The sequence below is a fragment of the Eleutherodactylus coqui genome, chromosome 12, assembly GCF_035609145.1.
Source record: "Eleutherodactylus coqui strain aEleCoq1 chromosome 12, aEleCoq1.hap1, whole genome shotgun sequence".
NCBI classification, from domain to species: domain Eukaryota; kingdom Metazoa; phylum Chordata; class Amphibia; order Anura; family Eleutherodactylidae; genus Eleutherodactylus; species Eleutherodactylus coqui.
Window position 1 is genome coordinate 24,560,347 of NC_089848.1, and position 18,461 is coordinate 24,578,807.

At 47.0% G+C, this 18,461-nt stretch overlaps 1 protein-coding gene across 2 annotated transcripts in view; it reads left to right on the forward strand.

Annotated features, from left to right (window-relative positions):
• The first annotated feature begins 3,521 nt into the window (after positions 1-3,521).
• Positions 3,522-18,461, forward strand: part of CDCP1 (CUB domain containing protein 1) — a 48,498-nt gene continuing 33,558 nt past the window's right edge. For both annotated transcript variants that reach the window (XM_066585439.1, XM_066585441.1), the window contains exon 1: positions 3,522-3,890. In XM_066585439.1, coding sequence (XP_066441536.1) covers positions 3,842-3,890 — 49 coding nt within the window. In that variant the 5' untranslated portion in view covers positions 3,522-3,841. The remainder of the gene's footprint in view (positions 3,891-18,461) is intronic.

Here is an 18,461-nt window from a genome sequence, read left to right on the forward strand (position 1 = left end):
TAGGGTCTCCCATTGTGGAACCAGTAGTAATAGGGTCCATCATTGCTGCGCTAGTAGTATTAGGGTCCCCTTTTGCCACCCCAGTAGTGATAGCTTCTGCTATACTGGCCCTAGTAGTAATAGCGTCCCCTATTTTGGTGGCCCCAGAAGTAATAGCATCCCCTATTTTGGGGGCCCCAGTAGTAATAGCGTCCCCTATTTAGGTGGCCCCAGTAGTAATAGCGTCCCCTATATTGGCCCCAGTAGTAATAGCGTCCCCTATTTAGGTGGCCCCAGTAGTATCAGCGTCCCCTATATTGGCCCCAGTAGTAATAGCGTCCCCTATATTGGCCCCAGTAGTAATAGCGTCCCATATATTGGCCCCAGTAGTAATAGCATCCCATATATTAGCCCCAGTAGTAATAGGGTTCTTCATTCAAGCCCCAGTCGCATTAGGGTCCCCCATTGTGGCCCCAGTAGTATTAGGGTCCTCCATTGCCAGCCAAGTAGTAATAGCATCTCCTATATTACCACAGTAGTAACAACATCCCTTATATTGGACCCAGTAATAACAGTGATCCCTCTTGCAGCCCCAGTAGTAATAGGGCCCCCCCATTCCCCTCCCAGTAGTGATAGGGTCCTCCATTGCGGCCCCAGTATTAATAGGGTCCCTCATTGCTACCCCAGTAGTTCTAGGGTCCCCCATTGCCACCTCAATAGTACTAGGGTCCCCCATTGCTGTTATGCTCTTCAGATACAGAGAGGAGTTTAACAGTGCAGATTACAATAGGGGCAATTGAGACGGCCATGGGTCATCATTGGTCCCAGCTCTACTCACCCCTATAGCGGTGTCCCGGCAGTTTATACTAAGGGAATCAGCATGCAGGACCTGTGGTCGGCATAGCAACATGGATCACATGACCGAAGCCGGCTCATGTGAACCACATTGCTATGCCAACCGCAGGTCTTGCATGCGGATTTCCTCGGTACAGACTATCTAGACACCACTACAGTGGTGAATAGAGCGGGGACCTAGACCCTCCATTGCAGCCTCTGAGAAGCTCTCACGGACCCCCCAAGGGCTCCACAGGGCACACTTCGGAAGATCCTGTTCTAATGCACTGCTATATTTCAGTGTATTATTATTCAGTGTATTACAAAGACTGAGCCTCATAGGCCACCATAGCTGGCAGACCTAGAGACCATATTTAAGCCTCCAGGTGCCATAGCTACTAGAGATGAGCGAGCATACTCCGTAAGGCGATATACTCGAGAGAGCATCGCCTTTTTTGAGTACCTGCTGGCTTGTCCCTGAAGATTCGGGCGGGCCGCAGGGGTCGCAGAGGGGATCGGGAGGGAGAGAGAAAGGGATCTCTCTCACTCTCCTCCGCCTCGCTACCCTGCGCCGCCCCCGACTCTTCAGGGACAAGCCAGCAGGTACTCGAAAAAGGCGATGCTCTCTCGAGTATATCGCCTTACCGAGTATGCTCGCTCATCTCTAATAGCTACCCATCGGGACTGTGTGATCACATTGCGGGGGTCTAATGGGTGAGAGGGAAGCCCCCCTACCTCTGTCAGCACTTCACATGCCGCAGTCACACTGATTACAGCATGTAAAGGGTTAAAGTGGGGATTGGAGGTTTCTCTGGTCCCCGCTGTTTCAACAGATTCCAGACTGTTATCCAACAGCAGAGTCCCCCCCTCTCCTTGGCACAATAGACCTATGCCAGGCTTCTAATGCAGCCACCGTCAAAAGATGGCTCATCAGAATAAAGCCCCTTAAAGGAGATGTCCCGCGCCGAAACGGGTTTTTTTTTTTTTAAACCCCCCCCCCGTTCGGCGCGAGACAACCCCGATGCAGGGGTTAAAAAAACCACCCGCACAGCGCTTACCTGAATCCCGGCGGTCCGGTGACTTCAATACTTACCGCTGAAGATGGCCGCCGGGATCCTCTATCTTCGTGGACCGCAGCTCTTCTGTGCGGTCCACTGCCGATTCCAGCCTCCTGATTGGCTGGAATCGGCACGTGACGGGGCGGAGCTACACGGAGCTACACGGAGCCCCATAGAGAACAGCAGAAGACCCGGACTGCGCAAGCGCGGCTAATTTGGCCATCGGAGGCCAAAAATTAGTCGGCACCATGGAGACCAGGACGCCAGCAACGGAGCAGGTAAGTATAAAACTTTTTATAACTTCTGTATGGCTCATAATTAATGCACAATGTATATTACAAAGTGCATTATTATGGCCATACAGAAGTGTATAACCCCACTTGCTGCCTCGGGACATCTCCTTTAATGGCTCCCATCAAAAGGCGTATGAGCGGTTGCAGAGGGGTTAACATCATGTTTCCAAGGTTAATTTATAGTAGCAATGAAGGTTCATGATGGTTCAGCCTACTGTTACTTGCTCCACACATTGTTAATTAATATTGTACAGCAAAGGGCAAACCATACAATGGGAAGTTTTACTTGGGACCCAATATAACAAGTGGACACATTTTGAGTTCTGCTCTGGCGAATTAAGGAACGTAGTGATTAATCAATTAAGCAGACTTTAAAGATAACAATATCAACCCTGAAAATCAATATAAAGGCTTTTTCAGACGATTGGATATTGGTCGGGTTTTCACGCCCGACCGTTACGCTGTCCCTCTCTGCAAGGGGAGGAGGTGGGACGGGAGCCAGTGCATTGAGCTCCCGCCCCCTCTCCGCCCCTCACAATGTAATAAGTTACTTGCTGTATACAGGGGGGTAACCCAAAATCTGTTGGGGGCCTTGGGTGCGCAAAAATGCAGGAAAATAGAACATGTTCTATTTTTTCTTTTGCGCAACTGAAATGTGTGAACAAAATACGAAAATGTTGAACTAACCCATTGAAATCGATGAGTTCTATTCTTTCCGTAATGCGTGTGCAAATTTGCTCGTGTGAAGCCAGCCTAAGGCCTGTGTCATACGAACGCATTTGTCAACGTATTGTGCGTGTAAAATTTGTGAACGGAATTCGCAATGAATAAAGCCCATTGATTTCAACGGGTCCCCATAGAAGACAATAGGGGATGCGCAAATGTGCTTGCAATACGAAACGACATGATGCTGCTGATGATGCAACGTATGCTGCATATTTGTGCAGGAAGCTGTCTGGACACTACAAAGCAGACAGGTTTCACGCTTGTGTGAATGTAGCCCAAAGGCATCAAATTAGCCTATAGTAAAGTCCACTGCCCACTGAAATCAATGGGGGCGTTTACATACAATGAAGACATATGCATATTACAGCTGCACATTTACACAACTGACATCCACGTACGCCCATTTAAATGAGCCCTAATAAATCCCAGATTCTCACTTTTCTGCTCACTCAGTTTTGCATACAGTAGTTCCTGTCTGCAGCCACACAGCAGCTGCCTGTTACCTGGGCTCAGCTCTTACCTGTGAGCACCTCTGCAGGTAATAAGGAAGTACCTGCAGGACCCGCCTCGTGCCCTGTGTAGCTGGGAGTGTACAGGTTTGGGGTTTCATATGCATTTCCTGTAAGCAGTGGGCTGGGTTCTTCTGGAAGAGACGACCAAGGAAGACAATACATCACAGCCTCAAGTGTTAGATCCTCAAGGAGTGCAGAATACTAGCATAAGACATGAAGATCATCCCAAGATATTGGCAGAAGTATAGTGAGCAGTGGGTGGTGGACACCTACTAAGGACTGCAGTGTATGGGGCAGCTGGAGGACTCCTACTAAGGACTGCAGTGTATGGGGCGGCTGGAGGACTCCTACTAAGGACTGCAGTGTATGGGGCGGCTGGAGGACTCCTACTAAGGACTGCAGAGGTACATGTCGTGGCCTGGACTATAGAGTTTGAAGAATGCTGCACCTCCTGTGGATTGCAGCTCTCCTGCTCCCGCCACTAACAGGTAGGGGCCGCGTGATTCTTCCATTCTACAAACCAACCTATTCTAAAAATGACCTGCGACCGATGAGATAATCTGCTGTGGCCGGGTTTAAGGAGGCCGCAGACGTCAAACTTCATCACGACACTAAAAGTTTCATCACTTGATGGATTTCTATGAGAAATTGATATTTTTTATTAACTATTATGACTTATCGTTTACTAATTCTTTCTGTTCACTTATTTTTTATATAATTGTATCATTGTCAACTAGCAACAATCCTTAGGCTAACTTCACACAGGCGAGTGCGATATCGGGCTGGTATCACGCTCACCAAAATGCGAGGCATTTTTATATTAAAACCGCTTTGCATCCCTTTGGGGAAGTAGCAATCCGCCGCCGTGGCTGACAGCCGTGCCGGAGGATCATGAAACATCTCCCATTGTTTCCAATGGGGCGACATCACATAGAGTGCACCTAGCAATCCATGCGATGCTGACGCCATTGAAAACAATGGGCGACGCGAGGGTTTGCCCAAAGATAGGACATGCTGCGATTTCTTTCGAGAATCGCATAGCTCATGTGTATGACCCCATTCTAAAGAATGGAATTCATATTTGTGCGTCATACAATGCACAAATCTCGCACAATTTCCTGTGTGAAAATTACCTTAGTCCACAGGTACGTATTGATCTTTAACCTTTCACTACCGGTTGGATTGAGCTTAAGCTATTGTCTATCAGTAGTACATCAGCGAGTGTCCACCAGCTATTCGTTGGGTTGGTGCGCTTGTGCATGGAGCTCTAGGAGCCAGAAGTGGACAGCTCCGTTCCCATTGCAGTGGCCAGGCTTGGTATTGCAGGCATGCACTTCAATGGGAATTTTGCCTGTAATACCAAGCTGGCCCAGTGAACAACTGCTCTGTGCGGGACCCATGTGGATTTTCTTTTGAAGGCCTATCCTGGGGATAGACCATCAGTAGTTTAAAGCTGGACAACCCTTTTTACCTTAGATTTTTGGGGGCTTGCTAATCCGTAGATGGCACATGGTAGATAAAAGGGACTCTGCTTCAGGTTTTGCTCTGGGCCCAGAGGCTTCAAGTTGCACATCTGTTGCAGTAGTAATGTATTAAAGGGGTTTCCCAGGACAATACTATTGATAGGTCATAAATAGTTGACCGGCCGGGTTCCTCCTCTCTGGATCCCAGCTGCAGTCGTTTCTACTACACACAGGAGCATGGAGAGAAAGTTGCTCCTCTGACCCTAGTGTAGTGGCTGGTGCTTGTAACTGCAGGCACAGCTCCCATTGATTTTAATGTGACCCCAGCCTGCAGTTACAAGCTCTGGCCACTACACCGGGTCGGAGCAGCAGCATCTGCTCTATACCCCAGTGTATTGTGACGATGATCATCTTTTCCCCTGGCAGTCTAACGCTGCTGTTCCCGGTCTTTGTCATGTATGATCACAGATTAAAATGTGACTCTATTCACAACCTTTAGATGTTACAATGCCACACTGTGATCTTAAAGGGTTAACAGACAAGCGTATTGGTGCAGTGTATTACACAAGAAAATTTTGTGCGCATAATACGCAGTGAATAGAACCCATTTTTTTCAGTGGGTTTGTTCACATGAATGTATTTTTTTTCACGCAATTTGAGATCCTGTGAAAAAATACGCGGCATCTTGGTGCGCGTTGGAAAAGCCCATTGAAGTCAATGGGTGTGCGTAAATGCATATGACATATGCAGAAGTCCTGCACGTTTGCTGCACATATACACACAAAATCAAAGTGATGCGCACAAAAACACACAAGGGCATAAGTGATTTACGGCCTATTTACGTGATCAAAATGCGCTCACGACCGCGTGGACGAGCTCTAATTATACTATGAACAGCCGCCATGTGTGACACAAATACTCAGTACTCGCCCCTCATTTACTCCGCGGTCTTTGTTTAAAAGCGGAACCATGTGACCCCTCAGCGATGGGAGCCATGATGTCAAGAGTTTGGCACGTGAACTTTGCTCGCCAGTAGTACAAAACCTCATTGCAGCCCTATGTAAGCAGAGACCGCTGCATAACCTCTTTAATGTAATACGAGCCCGAGCTTTAGGCTGGTGTCAGACGGGTATATTTGTACACGCGATATGCAGAGAATAGAACTCATTGAAAGCATACTAAGATGTATAGCATGGGCCCCCGTACTCCGCCGTATGTGTATAGCATGGGGCCCTGTACGTGTAAAGCATGGGGCCCCCGTATGCTTCCGTATGTGTACAGCGTGGGCCCCCGTACGTCTCTGTACGTATATGTGTAGCATGGGCCCCCGTACCCCGCCGTATGTGTATAGCATGGGGCCCTGTACGTGTAAAGCATGGGGCCCCCGTATGCTTCCGTATGTGTACAGCGTGGGCCCCCGTACGTCTCTGTATGTATATGTGTAGCATGGGGGCCCCCGTATACCTCGGTACGTATATGTGTAGCATGGGCCCCCTGTGCTCCGTCGTATGTGTATACAGTGGTTCCATTGATTTCAATAGGGCTTTGCAGACTCGCACTTAAACACGGCGTTTCTAATGCCACGAGTTTTGCGCGCTCTCTGCTCTATCTTAGCGCTTGTTAGCGCACCTCATCACACATCACACTGATGGGGTGCTTTAAATGCTGTCAAAAAAACACTGCATGAAATCTCGGTAAAACACTGCAGTTTCGGATGCGGCTACTTGTGAGTGCATATGTGAGAGCGGCCTTATAGTGTAAGCGTTCTCAGCAGCGTGCTGGCACCGCGGTTACATTCACTCTCATGGTTAGTAGGGTAACACAATATTGTGGAACTGCAATGTATGTAATAGTCTAATGTATCATCCAATGAAAACTGCAGTATAACTGGTATTGCGGGATTATAATCTTCATTTCCCGAAGCTGCATATCAGTGTGATTGCACAGGAGCGCACAAACCGCCTCTGTATGCAGCCCAGCCTCGCCCATCATGACTCACACTTTGGCACTGGAGTTTGGAGTTCACCTCTTTCATGTTATGTAAGATAAACTAGCGGCTAGATTACCTCTCTTGTTTAGATTATTTAATTCTTCCCTTGATTTATGGGTTTGCAGGGAGTTCTATCTGGATGCAGTTTAGACTAGGCCGCCTGCACACAAATGGCATTGTGCAATGTGGAGTCTGCGTCTGCACCGTTATCGCATGCTATGGAAAAGCGCTTCTTCCTGCACACTCGCGGCAAGTGGTCCAGATTTGCAAAAATCTTGTCCACACGCTGCGGACAGCCCATTGCGGCCAAGTCGCGCTGATACTGATGTGCCACGCGGAATTCAAATCCGCGGTATGTCAGTTGTATCGCCGCAAGATTTCAGTGGGATTTACGCCCCGTCTGAACCCAACCTTAGGGCTCCTTCACACGTGCGTTTAAACTTTTGTGCGAGTTTTTGCTAAAACAATGCCTTTTATGTGCATGCATCAGCGTATTTTACTGTACTTTTTCCACTCGCAGGGTATGTTTATTTGCGCGCAGCAAGCAAGACGCACCCCCTGAAATGGCTAATTAGTCCCAGATGTGTTCTTTTTTCAGTGAAATTATGCAGTGTATTACGCAAAATACAGAAATGTGAACGAATCCATTAAAAACAGATTGTTTGCAGGCATGGAGGGTTAGCTTCAGTGTACGTCTTACATTATTAGCTGTAAATGCTTGCATCTGACTGCGGAGCCGCTGTCACATCCAGGCATTTACAGCTAATAATGTAAGACTTACATTTAAACTAACCCTAACCCTCTATCCCAGCCATAACTCAATCCCGACACTGCTAGGACCTTCCAGCAGCCAGCCAATCAGGACATTTGGGGGTATTACATACCCCATAGCTGTCATTGAAGGTCTCCACCCCTACTTCCGGTGGTGACCAGATACAATAGTACCTGTTGCCTGCACCAGTGTCCTGATGGTTGGTGTACAGAGTTTGGACTGTTAACTGTTATTTTCAAGTAAACAAGCTTAACCAACCGTTTTTGCTCTGAAAACGTTAACCCTGCGTGTGGACTCTTTATTGACAACTTCTGGATTCACCGCAGAGGACAGAACGGTGGCGTCACGAATGACAAAAGGACATTAAGGTAAACCAACACTTGGGTTACCCGTGAAACTCCCCCAGCAGTAACTTGGATGGGTTTCGTGCTACCCCCAGGGGGGAGATGGTAGAGCCCTGTGACAAGGCCTCAATCTACCTTGCTATCTCCTCGGCTGTGGGCCCGCTCCACGGACGCTGTATTAGCCCTTACCCCCATTCCATTATTATGCCCAACAGACTTTTCCAACTTGCGTTCCAACAGATTAATGAGTGCAGTAAGTCTCAGCGGGTTTTCCAAGTGAATGCCCATTACTGGTGTGGTAAGCATTTTCTGTGCACCTGATTAATATGAATCCAACATGATTTCCTTTTGGTGAGCTGGAAAGACCTATTTCTACGTGTTCACAATCCTAATAAATCTCTGGATCACCGACCCCTCTGAAGTAATCGGTGATATAACATAAAATATTGTATAGCTCAAGAAAGGTGTCCAGTCCCCTCCTATACTCCTTTTTTTATTTTCGACATATAAATCATTTTTCCTCATGACGTGACCTGTCACTGCTTGATGAGGAAACACAGTGAAATTCCGCATGAGGATTTTGCTCATTGACAGACAAAAAGGCGCTGATTTTACCGTTGTGAAATTCAAGCGGAAGATTCTGTAGCGAGTTCCGCCATTTGAACATAGCCCCGCAACATGATCCTCTTTTATTTTCCGAATGCTAGAATATGGGATTGCGTAATTTAAAACTTAAAAGGTGAACATTACAGAAATGACAAACCATGATTCCAGCAGTGTTCAAGAGTGTGAAAGGCATTGGGCTATACGTAGTATTGCTCAACAGTCTGGTTGCACTAATAACCGGATGTTTCTTAGACAATGCAATTTCTGGATTAATTCCAATTGATCCATATTGCCAGGATTGTGGGAGTGTGGGGAAAAGTAATCCTGGCATTACGCAAACTTTCTCAGGTAGGGCATGTGTAAGGGGGTGCGGGTTTCTCGGTTGTACCCCAGTGGATAATTTGCCCCTTCGTTTTAAAGTGTTCTTACTGTTTTCTATATTAGATGTGATATCACTTTTTAAGAGGCCGGTTGGGGCTGTGGGGACAAACAGGAGGGTCATGTGTGTCCTGTTCTTCAGAGGAGTCCGCTGAGAGAGCAAGTAAGACGTGTTTTCTGTGGTGTGGTGCCTCCAGATTCTCCATGAGCTGCCGGAGAATTGTATTGTTCCTGAGCCCACCTGTGTGGATTTATTGTGGAGCAGCTAATGTGGGGTTACCTCCGATACTGAGAGACGCACATGGCCTGATCGTTTGTGTACTGCAGCTCCGACTCCTCTCCCTCTACAGCTCCAGGACAGAGGGAAAAGTACTATGGGACTTTTTCCATCATCTCCCGAAAGTAAAGTGGGGGAACCCTGATGAATGGATGTTGTTAAGCACCGGTTCCTCGAGACCGTCTGCAAACTTTGAATTTCCGTGCCCCACGGAACCCATTATTTAATAAAGTTGTCTTTTCAAGCATGGAACAAGGCATCCTAACTTGGAATACATGGAGAGGGATGTTTGCACTTGGGGATACGTACATCCAACCCAGCAGATAGGGTGCAGCCGCCTGAGGAAGATAGAGAGACAAGGGAGAGGGCTACCTGACCCTGGGCCTGGTAGGGGTGTCCAGTTAAATGGAGAACCTGTGGATTACCATCCGTTGCGGGACACCCCGCCACGGTCCCCGTCGTCTTCACATGCTGCACTTTCAAGTGTAAACTTCGCTGCTTTTCTAGCTGCAGAGTTTGGACTTTCTTACAGCAATATAGAAAATATTCTAACTTTTAGCCAAACCTGGTTGTTTCCTTTTTCCAGTAGTCACAGCAACTTTGTATTCTCCCCAGTAGTCAAGGTAGGACTTTCCATTGCTTCCTCCCACTCGGTCGTAAAAGCAGCAAATGACGTTCAAATTCGTGCCTTGTCTGGCCAGCAGTCCATTAGGTCTAAAAATATACTTGGTGGCAGTGGGGTGGACTAAATGTACATTAACAAATAACATGTATATTTACCTCTTTGCCCCCGTCATCCAGTAGTTCATTTACTTGATCTACAATGGTCACATGGCCAAATAACCAATCACTGGGAATTAACCAACCCAAATAACCAATCACCGGGAATGAGTAAATCCAAACAACCAATCAGGTTGCGAATGGTGAGCATTTGGGGAGTAATATAGATATATATACTGCCCGATGGTAAGGGTATTAGTGTATTTTGACGCCACCGGAAACTAGGGGTTTGATAGGGCTTCCATGAGGACAAGCCCCTATCACACCCCTAGCTCCCGATTGGCTCAAGAGCTGAAAGTGCTAGAAGGAGCTAAAGTGCATGTCTGTGCCAAAAGACCCGTCGCTGAGAGGAGGCAGAGAGGGGGCGGGAGCTCAGTTCCTGCTTCTGGCTCTTCCATTCCCCCCCCCCCCCCCTGCAGAGAGAGACAACGTATATCAGCTCGGCATGAAAACCGAGCCGATATACGTTCGTGTGAATGCAGCCTAATGCTGTCTTTGGCCGCTGCATATGACTGACAGTTCCCCGCCGCAGTAGCCTCCGTGGTGTCCTACATCTGTGTGCGAGGGAGGCATGTCAGTCAGTGTCCCGCGGCGCTGTTGTCTCCCTGCTGTGACAGCCTGCAGTCTGGGGCCGGAAGCTCTCACTGTGGGTTTCGACTTTTCAGTTCCAAGTGGGGAAGGGGGGCACTTGTTCGGCGGCACCACCGACAAAGGCGCTTAACGGCCGCTGTGGGCTCCCTGCTGCCGACCACGCTCTGCGCATAAAGACGGAGGGGGGTGCCGCCTTGTGCAGCGGCGGACAGGGCGCTTGCACTGGCAGATGGCCCGCTACAGCTGCGGCCGCTGGCTCTACGTTACATTAATGCAGCTGTACGTTGTATGTTACTGGGCTGCCAGGACCTGCAGCCCAGGAAACTATTCGGCCAGTCAGCATGAATAGGCTGAATAGGCCCCGCTGATCTTGACTCCACCAGAAATTCCTGGTGGCATCAGGATACACTAATACTGATGGTAAGTACACATGTATGACATGTACTTTTGGGCAGGGGGCATTACTTTTAAAAGAAAGTAACCTAGTTGGACAACCCCTTTTAGCATTGAATTTCCCATGTCTATATCCTGCTTTATTGTCTCAGCTGGTTACTTACGGTAACAGTATTTCCTGTGTGACTGAGCGCACATAATGCCCTTGGCTATTTCCTCTGTTTTGCTATTCGGTGATTCTCTGAAAATTCCTCTGCGACAAGTCATTACCTGTCTTTTTTCAAAAATAGACTGGCTTTTCTTCGTCTAGTAGTACTGGACCGGATACCCGATGCAGAATGCGTGCAATGCAAAACGTGACATCATTGTGTTCATCCCCCATAAAGTAGATCTGCAGGACCTTGTGTTCAGCTGCCTGTCCACGGGCGAGTTTGAATTGCGTTCCCCAGGGCGATAATCCGGCCGCGGGGAACGCAGTTCAAGCTCTCCATAACATTGCTATTGAGAGCACTTCCCCTCTGTCCACGAGTGGAGAATCATTGCGATTCTCCGCTCGCGGCTGGCAAATCGCAGCATGCTGAGATTTGTCACGATTCTCTGCGGTCAGCCTATCTATTAGGGATACCGCAACGCCCGTGGACAGGCAGCCTTCCTCATGTGATTCAGGTAGTAGTGAACCAACACAATGATAAATTTGCCCTTGGACTTTGGTCTTTTGTCGACCAAAATCTGCCGTCTCTCAATGCCTTTTTCACGCCAAATGACGTCATTTGAAAACACGAGTTGTACTTTCTCATATTTTCCCGGAAATGTTTAGATCCAGAAGATGACCCTAAAATAAGAGTCTCTAGTGGTTCAGGAGGAGTTCTAAGCATTGACAGTAAAACCATCCCGCAACAGCAACATAGTCCAGGGCTCTCCTGGGACCCCTTTATAGTCCAGGGCTCTCCTGGGACCCCTTTATAGTCCAGGGCTCTCCTGGGACCCCTTTATAGTCCAGGGCTCTCCTGGGACCCCTTTATAGTCCAGGGCTCTCCTGGGACCCCTTTATAGTCCAGGGCTCTCCTGGGACCCCTTTATAGTCCAGGGCTCTCCTGGGACCCCTTTATAGTCCAGGGCTCTCCTGGGACCCCTTTATAGTCCAGGGCTCTCCTGGGACCCCTTTATAGTCCAGGGCTCTCCTGGGACCCCTTTATAGTCCAGGGCTCTCCTGGGACCCCTTTATAGTCCAGGGCTCGCCTGGGACCCCTCTATAGTCCAGGGCTCGCCTGGGACCCCTCTATAGTCCAGGGCTCGCCTGGGACCCCTCTATAGTCCAGGGCTCGCCTGGGACCCCTCTATAGTCCAGGGCTCGCCTGGGACCCCTCTATAGTCCAGGGCTCGCCTGGGACCCCTCTATAGTCCAGGGCTCGCCTGGGACCCCTTTAGAGCATTGCAATATGAAGATGGTTTGTTCATTCAGCCAACAGAAAGCTGGGGAGACACTCAGAGTTATTGTTTGCATTCTATCTAAAAGCTTTCCCCTCCAAGAATTTCCAAGCTGTTCTTCTCAAAATTGAGTGTCTCTCTCGGTCTGAAGAGGGTCGGGCATGCTTCGCTTCGTCAGTTTCTACAATTCGAGCGGCTGCTTGTCGCTTGCGTTGATTCTCGAGTCGGCTGTTATTTTGCTCCGGCGTCTCAGCTAGCTGAGCGGCAGTTTGTCGAGTGAGTTGATTCTCGAGTCAGGCGTTAGTTTGCTCCGGCGCGCAGCGACTGGAGCGGCTGCTATTTTAAGTGTGGCTGTTGTCCTTGTGCCCCAACAGGTCCTTCACTGTTCGGCATCTTGTATCTAAAAGACAAAATCTGTTTGTTTGTATCGTATACAAATCCCCAGTTCTGGTCCGATTTAAGTAAAATTTGGCATTTTGTTGTCCAATAGCAACCAATCACAGCTCAGCTTTCATCTGTTATTCTGCTGAAGTAAAATGACAGCTGCGCCGTCATTGGTTGCTATACATTATACGTGATTGGTTGCTATGGGCAACAGTTTTCAATCCTCAGTGCTGAGATAAAATGAAAGCTGCTCTGTGATTGGTTGCTATGGGCACCAAAAACTGTTTTTTTTCTTGGGGGTTGTTGCATTAAAATTGAAGCAAAGGCAAAAAATGCAAATAAGGTTGCCAAGACAACAACATTTTAGAATTTTTTTTTAGCCTATAACCTTCTGCTGGTCGAGATTATACTATGTGCAAATGTCATGTCAGCCGGTCGTACAGTTTGTGTGTGACGCTCCAACAAACAGACATTGACAAATATATAGAAGATTCGAAATATGACTAAGGGTGCCTGTCTACGGGCGTTTTTGAATTGCGTTCCCACGGGGAACGCAATGCACGCTTTCCATAGCGTTGCTATGGAAAGCGCCGCCCCTCCCTTCCCCCTGTCCACGAGCGGAGAATCATTGCGATTCTCTGCTCGTGGCCAGTAATTCGCAGCATGCTGCGAATTACTGCCATTCTCTGTGGTCAGCCTATCTGTCAAATAGGCTGACAGCGGAGAATCGTCTGCCGGCTCCTGCTCCCGGGTAGCGGCTCCCGTGGTGCAGATCTGCCATAGGATATCACAACGCCCGTGGACAGGTAGCCTAAAGGGAATTTGAGAGGATATGGCATAATTGTTTATTACACCTATAGCATTAATGCGTATTGACTCCTTTCGGCAAATGGTTGTAACTGTATGACCATTTTAGCAGTGTGTTCCCGCAAATAGTGCAGTTGGACGGCATTGGAACAGGAGCTACAGCTTGTGATGGCAGTTATATGCCACTGCAGTGTTGGGGATCACAGAGATCTCCAATGTTAGATACAGTGGTCAATATCAACCATAGCATCTAAACTCCTTCTTTCATTCTATGGATAAGGGATAACTTGTAATCTTGGTACAATCCTTGTAATGATATCTCTCTTCTCCAAATCCACGGTAGGCTTGTGCATTTTCAGCTAGGGCAACGCTAACACAATCTGTGTGGGGAGAGCTTCCATAGCAAATAAAATAATCTCGCCTAAATAAAACATTCTAATTTTCAGACATAATTTAGAAACACAAAGTTTTATACACTTTTTTTTTTTTTTTGTAAAAAAAAGGCTAAGGAATGAATTGCTGAGACCAGAATAGGACTTTCCAGATGTAATTTGGAAGATGATATCCAGGCAATTCGTGAGGCGTCGTCTTCCTCCTTAACCTCCAGGCCAGTTAGTTTTCCACCCGGACATTCCAAACTGAAAACCTTTGCACAAAATGATCTGCCCGGCCGCAGTAAAAACAACAACCATCAGACCACCGTTTTTCTCCTGGTGATTTTTCTTCTTAGTATCTTTCTCGAACAGATATTCTTACTTTGAACCATCATTGAACAGAGCCTTGAGTTCCAGCAGAAGCTATGTGGAAGTCTTATTGATCTTAAAAAAGCATTCGTCAGCCTCCACTGAGATGCCTTATGGAAGATCATCAAATCCTATGGCATATCCAACCATTTCATTACCATTTTTTGGGCACTGTACTCCTACTCTAGTTGCTGCATTCGAACCAATACAGATTTCTTCAAGATTGACTCAGGTGTCCCACAAGTCTCTATCCTGTTGCCATTCCTTTTCAACATAGTGCTAGACTTTGTGGCTGATATAGCTCTCCTCACACCATCGCTTCCCAAACTCCAAGAAACCGTATCGGCTCTGGAACAAGAAGTGATGATGGTTGGCTTTACAGATTAACGTGAGAAGACAGATTATGTGATTTTGGATATGCCACAACCACAAATGCCTCAACCATGATCAACTAACAGCAATTGCAACCGGTTGACTAGTTTGTCCACTTAGGCAGTACAATTGCCAATGATAAGGATGTTGAGCATGATATCCAACATGGAAAGTTACAATCCTTATGAACCAGTAACTTGATTTATTTTATATTTTTTTTAAAGAATGATGCCTTTGTTGCCCGTCTAAGGTTACTTATCATGATCAAGTTAAGAATTAAGAAATTTACCGCCTTTCTGGTTTGTGGCCACTCCATTTTTAAGTCACCAAAGGCTCACTCTCTTTTGCTGGACAGATTCTACGCCTCCCTGAGACAAGGCTGTCAAGAATTGCTATCTCATAGAATCCAAAAAATGTGACGCATCGTCAGGAAAGGCAAAAGATAACTTGGTGACTTACATTTTTAGAAGTCTTACTGTCAACCTTGTGCTGGATGATGCCAACACTGCCGCCTTTGATCCCCAATGAAGGCATTCTCTTGTCACCTGATGTGCTGAAAGGCGTTGGGTCGCCTAAGTCTAAGTGGTAATACGTATTCATGGTGTGGAAATATTATTTGGCCTTCTTATAGTATTATTGGTAATGTTGGTCTTGATATATATATATATATATAGATGTGGTATGCAATATTATTTTAGGATCCATTGAGATGCATCAGTGCTTAGCTGTTTGTACATGATTCCTAAGCCGGTCAGGGCATGCTTAGCAGATGGCCCAGCTTTTTTTTTAGTCTTTAAGCATGATTTGGCAGGAAAGCATAATTTTATAAGGGGCTGGTAAATGTTCATATATGGTGTGTTTTTTTATTTTCTTTTTGGGGGGGTGAAACCAGGCACATTGTTTGTGCAAGGGCTTTCAGTACACTGTCCATCTCTGCAGACCAGATAGGTGATTACAGTGCAGATATGTTAAGTAACTGTGATTGTAGATGTCCTCTTTCCATGCAAAAGAGAGGAGCCAAAGAGATATATGTGTCTAATAAAGATGAGCGAGCACCAAAATGCTCGGGTGCTCGTTACTCGAGTCGAACTTTCAGTGATGCTCGAGAGTTCGTTTCGAGTAACGAACCCCATTGAAGTCAATGGGCGACTCGAGCATTTTTGTATATGACTGGTGCGCTCCGCTAAGGTTTTAATTTGTGAAAATCTTAGCAAATCACCAAAGTCATGTAAAAAACACAGAAATGGATAGGGCAGGCGAGGAGCAACATGCAGGGCTGCATTTCGGGCTCCGAGGTCTCACTATTAAGCCACAATAGTGGCAAGAGTGAGACCCCCCCCTACTGTCAGCATAACGATCGTTCTCCTCTGCCACAGCTGTGGCAGAGCAGAACGGTGTTAGCCCATTGAATTCAATGGAGCCGGCAATACAGCCGGCTCTATTGAAAGCAATGGGATGCCGGCGATCGCACAATGAATTTTCGGGAAGGGCTTAAATATATAAGCCCTTCCCTGCAATTCATCCAGAAATGTGTAAAAATAAAAAAATATATATATACTCACCTGGTCCCGGCAGACAGAGTTCAGCCACGGCCAGCTGGCAGTTCTCCTGAACTGCTCTCTGTAGTATTCAGCAGCCGGGGATTTAAAATCCCCGCCTGCTAAATGAGCTGCCTCTGATTGATCACAGCCTGACCAATCAGAGGCAGCTCTCACTCACACCCATTCATGAATGGGTGAGGGAGTGCTGCCACTGATTGGCTCAGCTCAGCTGTCATTCAGCTGAGAGCTGTGCTGAGCCAATCAGAGGCAGCACTCACTCACCCATTCATGAATTCATGAATGGGTGTGAGTGAGAGCTGCCTCTGATTGGTCAGGCTGTGACCAATTAGAGGCAACTCATTTAGCAGGCGGGGATTTTAAATCCCCGGATGCTGAATACTACAGAGAGCAGTTCAGGAGAACTGCCAGCTGGCCGTGGCTGAACTCTGTCTGCCGGGACCAGGTGAGTATATATATTTTTTTTTATTTTTACACATTTCTGGATGAATTGCAGGGAAGGGCTTATATTTTTAAGCCCTTCCCGAAAATTCATCCCGCGCTAGCCGGCAGCCCATTGCTGTCAATGGAGCCGGCTGTATTGCCGGCTCCATTGAATTCAATGGTCAGTGCTCGTTTAATCGAGACGAGCACCGAGTGGTGCTCGTCTCGAGTAACGAGCATCTCGAGCACCCTAATACTCGAACGAGCATCAAGCTCGGACAAGTATGCTCGCTCATCTCTACAGTGTCTAACTCTACAGAAACTAGCTGCTGTGGCCAGTAAAAATTGTCGTGGTGATCTGGGCCAGATGTAGAACAAAGGGGAAAGTGAATAACTCCAGTTAGAGACTGCATCACCTGTGATCACTGAATATAACGGTACTGTAATAACTTATACAGTCTGCACAGCACTTGTATAGAGCTGATATCTACCACTATGTTTCAGGTAATACTAGTCTTTGTATAGTGTTATGTTTTTGTTTTGTTTTTTAATTCTGTGACAGTATGGTAGTACTATGTGGTCAGGGTCTAGTATTACTTGGCCGTTATATAGTGTTGTTATTGGTAGTATTGATCTGTATAGTGCTCTTTATTCAGTAACAGTGTGCTGGTATTATTCCGTCACTGCATGATGTTAATATGTGATCATTGTGTGGTGGTTTTAATTGGCCCATGTATAGTGTTATTGGTAATGTTGGCCTTAGTGTAGTGGGTTTTGTTCAATGACAGTAAGGAGGTGATTATGATGATGAATACCCGGATACCGTGGGTTTAACCCATTCCCGCTCCAGGGCGTAAGTTTATGTCCTGGCAGCGGGTTACTTCCCGCAACAGGGCGTAAACTTACGTCCTGGGGTTAGCGCGCGATCATAAGTGATCTCACGCTATCCCACAGCGAGAGCTGGCTGTCAGTCATAGCTGGCCTCCCGCTGCAACAGGGGGGTACATCGAAGATGCGCCCCCTGCTGTTAACCCCCTCCCTGCCGCGATCTATGTAGATCGTGGCATGGGAAGGGTTCACAGAGGGAGCGAACTCCCTCTGTGAATTTGCCGGGCTCTCGCGATATAATCGCAGAGAGCCCGGCTGGTTGCTATGGCAACAGGACGTCAGATACCAGTGTCCTGTATTGCCATAGCCTGTGATCACTGTATAAGCGATAAGGCATGGCAGGGCAATAGCCCTGCCATGCCTTAACACAGCGATCATCAGTGCTGTGCTGCAAGTCCCTCAGAGGGACTCAAACAGTGTAAAAAAAAACGTAACGTAACAATGCATACTATACGTTGCACATGCTTTTGACTCCGCACTTTAAAAAGCATAAAGAAAACGCCAAAAAACTGAGGCAAAATGCTAATTTCTAGCGTTTTGCCTCCCTAAAAACCCAATAAAAGTGATCAAAAAAGCCATATGTACCCCAAAATGGTACCAATAAAAACTACAGCTCGGCTCGCAAAAAATAAGCCCTCAGAGCTCCATCCATTGTAAAATAAAAAAATTACAGAACTTTAAATGCAGCAATTTAGGGGGAAAAAAATTCCAAAAAAATGGGTTATATTGCAGAAAATTGGAAAAACCTAAAAAAAATGTAAGAATTTTAGTATCGTTGTTACCGTACCGGCCTGCAGAAAAAAAGGATTGTGTTATTTATGCTGCATGATTAACGCTGTAAAAAAAAAATCTGTTACAATT